Consider the following 10,000-nt stretch of genomic DNA (forward strand, 5'->3'; position numbering starts at 1 on the left):
TCGAAAGGAACCGATGAAGAAGTCCACTGGACAGGTCTCAGACATAACCAGATGAAACTGCGCAGGGAGCCTGGAACGTGTTTCTGGTGTGGGGACCGCCGAGGTCCCCACCCCTGGAAAGTATGTCCCGCTAAAGGAAAGACCTGTTCGACTTGTGGTGGCAATGACCATTTCGCCCGGGTCTGCCTAGAAGACCGTAAATTTACACTCCCAGATACCAGATCCCCAGCCTCCAACACTAGATCTGGTAGGAAGGAATACACAAGGAACGCGAATGGCCAGCGACGTGACTCACGACTGAGGGGCCAGCGACATGATCCACGTGCAGGCACATCTACCCAATCACGAGATCTTCACTACACCGACACATACGTCACAGAGGAGCAACCATATGACACACCCTTTGATCATGATTGTGGTTTCACTTATTCTTTGGAAGCCCAAGTACACAGCATCGCCGCTTCCAGCCAAGCAAAGCGATACTTCACAACCCTATCACTTTCTGCGACAGGCTCAGCATTCACTCAAGTCAAGTTTCAAATAGACACTGCAGCAACATGCAACACAATGTCCATCAATACTCTCCGCTCCCTTCTGCCAGATGCAGAACTCAAACGATCCCCCTACCGTCTATACCCCTATGGAAACTCCAAACCGTTGGAACCTGAAGGTCAGGTGGATCTAGTATGTGAAAGGAAGCACAAGTATGAAACACTCACGTTTCAAGTCCTACCAGATTCTTCTATCGGATGCAAACCAGCACTTCTGTCAGGGAGCGACAGTGAGAGATTGGGACTTATCAAAGTACTTGCAGATGAAATCCATTCCCTATCCTCAGAGGTAGAAAACAGCATTGCTGAACACGGCAAACCCCCAGGGCTCCAGTCTACCCGTCCCTGGGAATTTGCACCGCAGCCTGTAGAATCAATTCCAGACCCGAAGATGAATATGGCCTGCAACCATCTTCGACAACTCCATGAGGCCACAGCCAACCCATGCAATCCTCCACCTTCGCCATCAAAGCCAATCAAAGTTCTCTCAAACCGACAGCTCCCACCTCCGGGCCAGTTACGTAAGGAGGACATTCTTGACCAGTACGCCAACACCTTCGAAGGCCTTGGTGAGCTTGGTCCACCTGTTCATTTTCAAATAGATGAGAGCATACAACCTGTGCAGATGCCAGTTCACAGAATACCAGTAGCAAAGCGAGAGCGTGAAAAACAAGCCTTGGATCGTTACGTCGAGCAAGGGGTTATCGCCAAGGTAAACGAACCAACCGCCTGGTGCTCCAACGAGCTTATCCGAGAAACACCAAAGAAGTTCAGAGTGTGTATAGATCCAAGTCAAACAGTTAACAGGGCCATCCACCGACCAAAACACCAGATGCCTACCCTAAATGAACAACTTCATAAGCTTAGTGCAGCAAAATGCTTCTCCCTAGTTGACGTCAAAGAAGGCTTTCTCCACATTCCCCTCGATGAGGACTCATCGTGGATGACCACCATGCACACAACATATGGCAGATACAGATGGCTTCGTCTACCCTTTGGTATTACCAGCGCCCCTGAAGAGTTCCAGATGAGGCTGACCACCGCCCTAGAAGGCCTAGAAGGCATCATATGCATTGCAGATGATATCCTAGTATATGGAGAAGGAAACGACTATGAAGAAGCTCTAAAAGACCACGACAGAAGATTCATTGCTCTGATGGAATGCTGTCATCAAAAGAACATCAGACTCAATGCAGCCAAACTTCAGTTCAAGCTTAAGGAACTCAAATTCATGGGCACCATTATTTCAGATAAGGGAATGAAACCTGACCCTGACAAGGTAGCAGCAATAACACAGCTACCGCCTCCAGAGAACAAGGCAGCACTCCTGCGCTTCATTGGCATGGTCAACTATCTGTCACCCTTCTGTGCAAACCTGAGCTCGGTGATACAACCTCTACGAATGCTCACCCAGGAAGCTGTACCTTTCATCTGGTCCAACGCTCATGATAACGCATTCACTAAGGCGAAGCAACTGATCTCCTCAGCCCCAGTCTTAGCCTACTATGATCTCCACAAGCCAGTTGTACTTCAAACAGATGCCAGTGATTATGCCCTGGGCGGTTCACTTTTACAACCCAACGACAATGGTAAGCTGCAACCCGTCGCTTTCACATCCTCCAGCATGAGTACCACGGAACAGCGTTACTCCCAGATCGAAAAGGAGTGCCTGGCAATATGCAACTGCTTTCAGAAGTTTGACCAGTGGTTATATGGCAAGGCTGACATTGTATTCCACACAGATCATCAGCCTCTCGAAACCATACTAAAGAAACCATTGAACAAAGCCCCAGCCCGTCTGCAAAGGATGCTGATGAAACTGCAACGATATCGGTTTCAACTAACATACAAGAGAGGAGCGACACTCCACCTGGCTGACACTCTATCTCGGGCAGCCCTTCCACAGCCAACATCAGCGAGAGTAACACACTTCGACGTCTTCCGAATGGAGTTGGAGTCCGAGCAGAACCGCCGCAACCCAAGGCTGGAAGAGAGCACCGAGAACCACTTACGTGAACAGACAAGCAAAGACGTCACACTGGCAGCTCTATACAAAGTCATTGTCCATGGATGGCCTGAAGACAAATCAGTCCTCTCTGAATCCCTACGTCCCTATTGGAACTACAGAGACGAACTATCAGTGAAGAATAGCATAATATACAAAGGCACGCAAGTCCTGGTACCCCAGTCTATGCACAAAGAAATGCTTAGGAAAATCCACGCCAACCATTTTGGAGCAGAATCGAACATACGCATGGCCCGAGAGGTTCTCTTTTGGCCAGGGATGAGAAAATCAATACAAGACATGTGTGACGCTTGTGGCACCTGTGCCCAATACGGTACGACCGCACCAAAAGAACCGATGAAATCTCTACCGATACCTACAAGGCCCTGGCAGATAGTCAGCCAAGATATCTGTGACCTCCACAACCAAAGTTACCTAGTAACTGTGTGTCACTTCTCGGACTGGATTGAGGTAGACAAGCTGGGAGATACCCTATCCTCCACGGTCATCGAGAAAACAAAAGCCCACTTTGCCCGATATGGCGTCCCAGCAATCTGCCACACCGATAACGGTCCACAGTTTATAAGCGACCAGTACAGGAAGTTCTCTGTGGAATATGGTTTCAAGCACACCACTTCCTCCCCGTACCACCCCAAGGGCAACGGCAGAGCAGAAGCTGCCGTTAAAGTTGCAGAGTCCATGTTAAAGAAAGCAGATGATTTCCACACTGCTCTACTTCTGTACAGAAACACTCCACCTCAAGGACACGCATACTCACCTGCTCAGCGTATGTTTCTGCGACGCACTGCCACCACCCTGCCTACCACGGATCATCTGTTGGCACCTGCCATGATCAACTTTAGCATCGTAAAAGAAGACATCCTTAAGAAAAGGCATGACAGCAAAGCATACTATGACAAGTCAGCCGGAGTGCAGCACCAACCAGTCAAAGTTGGCAGCTACGCCTATGCCAAGCCACCTCCCCGCCATCGCGACAAACCATGGATCTATGGGGAAGTCATCAAGGAAGACAACGGACGGTCCTATACTATTCGTACCTCTCATGGTACCACGATCCGCAGGAACAGAGTCCAACTGAAACCCGCCGCACCACCACCACCTATTCTCCAACCTCAGATAGTACTCAACCGAGCCACAGTAGATGCGACAGCTAACTCCACCCCTGCTCCACATCCTATCAAACACGCCGAAGTCAATCCGCAGGGCGAACAGAAGACCCACGAGCACCCGAACCCAGCAGCAGATGCAGTACCAGAAACCTCCCTGAGAGAAGCAGAACCCATAGCAGGTTCCTCTACGCCGTTGAAGCAGACGCGATCTGGGAGAATAATCAAACCCCCAGAAAGACTGAAAGACTATGTCACAGACTAGGCCTTCTCAAACATTGCCTATGAACACTCTGTAGCGTTTTTTAAGACATGTTATTTATTTTTTTTTTTCTTTTCTTTTTTTAAACGGGGGGAGATGTTGGTCAGCGGTTTCCCGTATGATTGTGAGAGCACGTTGTTGTAGTCCGCCATGTTGGATGGCGTAACGAATAAAGTATAGTTCTGTTACTAGCACTGGCGTCTAGACTCATGGACAGTTGACTGATGTAGAAGAGGGAAAGGAGATTTTAGCTAAAGACTCAAAAGCAGCAGAGGAGTTGCGGAAAATAGTATTTGACGCTGAATGGTTGAAGTCTCTACAACACTATGTGAGATTTAGGTATGTTCTTCCTGTCTGGATGCAGAACACACAACATACATTTGTCCCTAGTTACCGTTATGAATGAGTTGTATCAAAAAATAGATGTTCAATTATCAGATTACAAGAATGAAGTTGGAATCATCAAAGCCTACCATGCCATACCAGAAACTTTATTTTACATTCAGACTTGCAGAGTAGCAATTGCTGTTAGTTGAAAACAGTAACAAGATATTTGACATATGTAACCTACCATGAGAAATTCTCACTCAGGGTTTGTTGCAAAATTATCCAAACATTACAACATTTGTTAATTTAATCCTTCACGTTTTATAATCTTTCCCTTCTAAATTTTAAAATTTTGGAAATTATAACTTTTGATTTGGGGCACTCCTGGTATTGGAAAGGTTGATAAATGGTTGTTTTGCTTGTTTTCACTCCTCTAGGCACACAAGTAAACTGGAGAACTTTAACTCTATGTGCCTGAAATATGCTTCCAAACGAATTGCATTTTCGAAAGTAGCAATCATTATTCATGCACATATATTTCAATTTTTTTTTAATGTTTGTTAATCCCCCCCCCCCTTTTACTTGACAACATAATTATTTTGAGGTTAATTTGAGATAGCACAAAAAAAAAAAAAGAAAAGAAAAAAAAATTGCCATACACTGCCTCATTTAAGAACCTGCTAATTAGAGAATGAATGATTTTATCTATTCTTAGATATGAAGTCTTCACCGGAAGGTGTTTGTTGGCTGTGCTGGATCACAACTTCCATCTTTTCCGGAAGACAATCAGTGGAAAATTCAAGAAATTGTACTCGAAGCGGTCTGGAAACTGGAGAGCAGAAGCAGTGAAAGAGGACAAGAGCTATAGCTACTGGCCAGCCCTATTCGCAGAAATATTGTGTAAGAGAGCCGAGGATCTGGAAACTGCAGCAAGACATGTAACTGTGTCTCCAACAAATCCACAGCACCTTGCCCCAACCATAGCCATGAGGGAGTCACCAACTACTGGAGATTTGGTCGCTGCAAGATTGTCAAGATTCAAACAGCAGAAACAGAAATCTTAGTAAACCCACATGGTGACAATTGTCATGATGAAGAAGTGGGAGGATGATTAATCATTGCTTTATGAACTTTTGAATGTTCTTACAATTAGTTTAAAAATGGTTGAGGAACTTTCAAAAACAGGAGTTTTTTTACTACAATATATAAGCTCTAATAAAATGTTTTTATGCCTTTTCTCCCTTATAAATTATATGAACAACCCAAATATGCTGCCTTGCCTGAGCTATGTTTACTGGGAAAAATTATAACCAATCAACAATTGGAGTAAATGGCTATGGGCAAAATCCCATAGCCGCATTTATTTAAAATTACTGTTCAATCAAATCCTTCATACAAAGTTTGGCCCAGTAAAGGTGAGGGCACTGAAAACGCCAAAAATTACATTATAATGAGATGAAAATGAGGAGTGGCTGGGAAAAGGGGAGGAGGAGGGATGAAAAACCACGTCTTTCACCACCATCAAGATGGAACGGAGTGACGCTCACATGGGAGCCTGGTCACTTGGCAAGCACAAGTATCCTAAAGGGTATTGGGTATAATCCAAATAAATGCCACCCCAAGTCCCAGGCCCCCAAAAGAAATAAAAAGTACACAACGGGGAGAAGAAGCATAAAAATTCTATTTGCAAGCAAATATTTCCTTTATGCCTTTTCTCCCTTATAAATTATATGAACAACCCAAATATGCTGCCTTGCCTGAGCTATGTTTACTGGGAAAAATTATAACCAATCAACAATTGGAGTAAATGGCTATGGGCAAAATCCCATAGCCGCATTTATTTAAAATTACTGTTCAATCAAATCCTTCATACAAAGTTTGGCCCAGTAAAGGTGAGGGCACTGAAAACGCCAAAGCATGTGACCGCACACATGCCGCCCCACCCCAGGCAAGCGCAGCACAGAAGCAAGAGCCGCCCATGCAAGCTAATGCTCGGAATCACAATAGTCAACCATTATGCTGTTGAATAGACTATCTGAAGGTAAGCGAGTAAGTGCCCACCCCAAGCAAGGGCCACCCATGCGAGCTACTGCCCTGGATCAACATTAGGATAATAAAAGACAAGTATAATGAGACTTAGACCTAAGGCAAGAGCCGCCCATGCTAGCTAATGCCCCAGATCAACAGTGGGATACTAAACTATATGTGGAATAAGGCTCAAACGCCTCACTTTACGTCCTCGGTGTATTTGAGACAATGCCGACCCCAGGCAAGAGCCGCCCATGCTAGCTAATGCCCCAGATCAACAGTAGGATACTAAACAAAATATGTGAAAGAAGGCTTAAACGCCTCACTTAACTTCTTCGATGCATTTGGCACAATGCAAGGCAAGAGCTGCCCATGCTAGCTAATGCCCCATATCAACAATGGATAGTCCTGTGTTAATGGACAATTTACATGAACCTGCCTTACTCAAGTAAGAAGAAAGAATCTCTTGGGCTACACCAAAAGTAAGAACCACCCCTACTACCTAATACTGCAGGTGGAAGAAAATAGTAAACTGAGGCAATTGCACCCACTGGATGGTGAGAAAATAACAGCTTTAAGAGCAAAGATTAGGTGTTCTAATATACTTAAGAAATGCATTAGATTTCCATCGCCCTAAGAGGCGGATTTGAGCATCGGATAACCCCTTATCTGCAGCATGAGAAGCAGCGCCAATTCGAAAACTATGTCCCTTGTAGACTGAGGGGGACAAACCACAAAACTGTACGGCAGATGACAACTGATTGGAAAAATGAGACCGAGAAACTGGAGCCCCATCCACTGTAATGAAGAGAGCACCCGGTCGGGTCCCTCGCATTGCTAAATACTTGGCCAAAAGCTCCACAGGGCAGGATTGTGGCTGACGAGACACCAAAATGGAAAAAGGGGGAGCATTGTAACTATGTTTAAAATTACCGAAAGTAATCTTGAAAGCATTCAAATCCCTTGAAGAGCTGAGCAGCTTACTAAGATGCGAAATTTGTAAGGGAGAAGTATCACTCCGCCCACTAGTTGAAGTCATTTCACCAATTCGTAAAAAGGCAAAGAATGCTAGTGAACACATTGCCTGAAATTGACAAATTTGATAAGGAGAACCAACCAAAGAAGGTGCCACAGAAATTAATTTAGCTAAAATGGGCAATGTAATGGGAAGACGACTGTCAAGGCGAAAGCCAACTTTGTGAAAACCTTTAAGCATCTGAGCAACATAAAAAACTTTAGAGGGATCTGAAAAGCCCTTTAGCTTATGGCAGTAGCTCAAACATGACACATAGGTCATCACAGTGGATGGAGCATACTGTGAACGAAACAAATAAGCAATAAATAAGGCCAAAATGGAAGGTGAAATAGGCAATGCTTGAAAAGGGTGATGAAAGGTAGAAACAAAAAATTGGTGGAAAAGCTTCCAAGCACGCTGATAAGTTGGTATGGATGAGGGCTGAAGACTGGAGCGAAGTAAAAAGGAAGCTATTGAAGCCAACTCAGTGGCTGCAGATGAGGAGGTATGACCGTGGGAGCTTTGTGCATGTAAGCTGGTGCCAGTTGTTTGAAAATCTGCAACTGTAACCGAGAAAGAGAATCAGCCAGCTTATTCTGTAAGCCTGGGACATGCTTAGCTTTAAAACATATATTGTAATTAAGACATACTAGGACCAGCTTACGCACAAAGAACATTAAGTCCTTATCACGACAAGTCTGTTTGTTAATAACATGGACCAATGCTTCATTGTCGGTAAAAAACAAAACACGCTGATTCTTAATAGTATGTCCCCAGAGGTGGAGACTTAGGACAATGGGATAAAATTCAAGAAATGCTATGTTGCGATGACGCCAGCTCGCGGGCCATTCCCCATAGCACCAATGCCCGCCAAAAACTGCCCCAAAGCCTATGGCACCGGATGCATCGGTATACAATTTGAGATGGTGTGAATTAGCCCAATCAACTGAGAGAAAAAAGGAGCGACCATTAAAACCCGACAGAAATTGCTGCCAGACTTTAAGATCTGCTTTAACTTCCTGAGTCAACCTGATAAGGAAATGAGGACGCCGAAGACCGATTGTCAAATCAATAAGACGACGCAGAAATGCACGACCAGGAACAACTACTGTACAGGCAAAGTTCAATAAACCTGTCAACGACTGTATCTCTTGTAAGGTAACCTTGCGACGCCTGAGAAAACCGGAAATTAGATCCTGACATTTTACTAGCTTATCAGGAGGCAGCCGAGCCTCCATAAGGACCGAGTCTAATTCAATACCTGCGAATGAAATTGTTGATGAAGGGCCAATTGTTTTTTCCGGCGCCATAGGGATGCCCAGATATTGGCAGAGCATTAAGAATAAATCAAGTTGTTGTTTACACAAATCAGGAGAGGGGGAGACAATGAGAAAATCATCCAGCAGGTGCAAAATGTGATCGATATGCAATTTCTTTTGGGCAATCCATTCTATGGCAGAAGAAAAAATTTCAAATGTTTTGCAAGAGCTTGAACACCCCATCGGCATACAGCGGTCATAATAATAAAATCCTCTCCAACAAATCCCCAAAAGGTTGTAATCTTGGGGTTGGATAGGAATGATTCGAAAAGCATTCTTAATATCTGTTTTGGCCATAAAACAGCCGTGGCCAACAGTTCTGATAATATGAATGGCATCTTCCACCGTAGCATAGGATACGCTAGTAAATTCTGAAGAAATGCCATCATTCAATGATGAACCTTGAGGGAAAGAAAGGTGGTGAATCAAACGGAATTCACCCTCTTTCTTTTTAGGAACCAAACCCAGTGGAGATATACGAAAATGGGGAAAAGGTGGAGAGGAATAAGGGCCTGCAATGCGATGAGCGGCAATTTCTTTATCTAGTTTGGCATCAACTGCCTCAGGATATTGGATTGCAGAAAGTAGGTTTTTAGCACATGTAGAGTCTTGCGGTCCTTCATAGTACAAGGGAAAGCCATAATTAAAACCATTGGATAAAAGCTCTACTACGGAAGGGATATACCCAGAAAGAAAAAATTGCAAACGATCACTGTGGACGGGTGTTGGAAGCTCCCGAGGAAGTAGGTTGGGGAGTGATCCGGCTGCTAGGGGTGTTATGGCTGCGTTGCTTGGACAATTTGGAAGCGTATCCTTTGCTAAAGGTACGAAAACTACAATTTATAGCCCGATGTGGACCATCACATTTAGCACATGAGTGCTTAAAGGAGCATCCTGAGCAATAACCCCCTTTATGAAACTTGAAACAATAACCCCGAGGGATATCAAAGTTCTTAGCAAGGCTGGTTGCTGGAATGGATTTTCTGGCATTAGTCTGAGACTTCAACCACAATTCCCAATGTACAGAGCCCCAGGGAAGAGAGGTGGCCTCAGACTGGCGCAAAAAACGGAAGTTTTCATCATAATAACGCCAATTATGCCCCCTAGCAGCCAGATCTTGAATAGTAGCCCCATACTTCATGAGCCCGGGAGCCTCATGGGGATACTGTGCAGTAAAAATACCCACAAAAACATGAAAAGCTTGGAGCCAAACATCTATTGACGTAATACGTTTAGCTTTGTTTACTGGCTCAAGAGCTAACGATGGGGAAGAGCCTTCCTGGGAGGGTTGGAGTGTGATGCGAAATTTGTCCTCAAAAGCTGGATGAACAAGAAGGGAGCCAAAATCAACAAATTCATTTTGAAT

General features: G+C 44.6%; 4 protein-coding genes across 5 annotated transcripts in view; 2 read left to right on the forward strand and 2 right to left on the reverse strand.

Annotated features, from left to right (window-relative positions):
* Positions 1-3,948, forward strand: part of LOC148730621 (uncharacterized) — a 4,692-nt gene extending 744 nt beyond the window's left edge. The window contains exon 1 of the mRNA XM_088760720.1: positions 1-3,948. This exon is cut by the window's left edge and continues 744 nt beyond it. Coding sequence (XP_088616846.1) covers positions 1-3,948 — 3,948 coding nt within the window.
* Positions 1-5,496, forward strand: part of LOC148730620 (uncharacterized) — a 10,117-nt gene extending 4,621 nt beyond the window's left edge. Inside the window, exons 9-11 of the mRNA XM_088760729.1 lie at positions 4,151-4,284; positions 4,710-4,772; positions 4,988-5,496. Coding sequence (XP_088616855.1) covers positions 4,151-4,284; positions 4,710-4,772; positions 4,988-5,336 — 546 coding nt within the window. The 3' untranslated portion in view covers positions 5,337-5,496. The remainder of the gene's footprint in view (positions 1-4,150; positions 4,285-4,709; positions 4,773-4,987) is intronic.
* An 11-nt stretch (positions 5,497-5,507) lies between these two features.
* Positions 5,508-7,744, reverse strand: LOC148730622 (uncharacterized). Its single transcript, XM_088760728.1, has one exon. It carries the CDS (start codon positions 7,595-7,597, stop codon positions 6,875-6,877), a length of 723 nt encoding a protein of 240 aa, XP_088616854.1. The 5' UTR covers positions 7,598-7,744; the 3' UTR covers positions 5,508-6,874.
* Positions 7,736-10,000, reverse strand: part of LOC148730623 (uncharacterized) — a 5,264-nt gene continuing 2,999 nt past the window's right edge. For both annotated transcript variants that reach the window (XM_088760726.1, XM_088760725.1), the window contains exon 3: positions 7,736-9,035. In XM_088760726.1, coding sequence (XP_088616852.1) covers positions 7,786-9,035 — 1,250 coding nt within the window. In that variant the 3' untranslated portion in view covers positions 7,736-7,785. The remainder of the gene's footprint in view (positions 9,036-10,000) is intronic.

The sequence above is a fragment of the Stylophora pistillata genome, chromosome 5 (genome assembly GCF_964205215.1).
Source record: "Stylophora pistillata chromosome 5, jaStyPist1.2, whole genome shotgun sequence".
In the NCBI taxonomy this organism is placed as follows: domain Eukaryota; kingdom Metazoa; phylum Cnidaria; class Anthozoa; order Scleractinia; family Pocilloporidae; genus Stylophora; species Stylophora pistillata.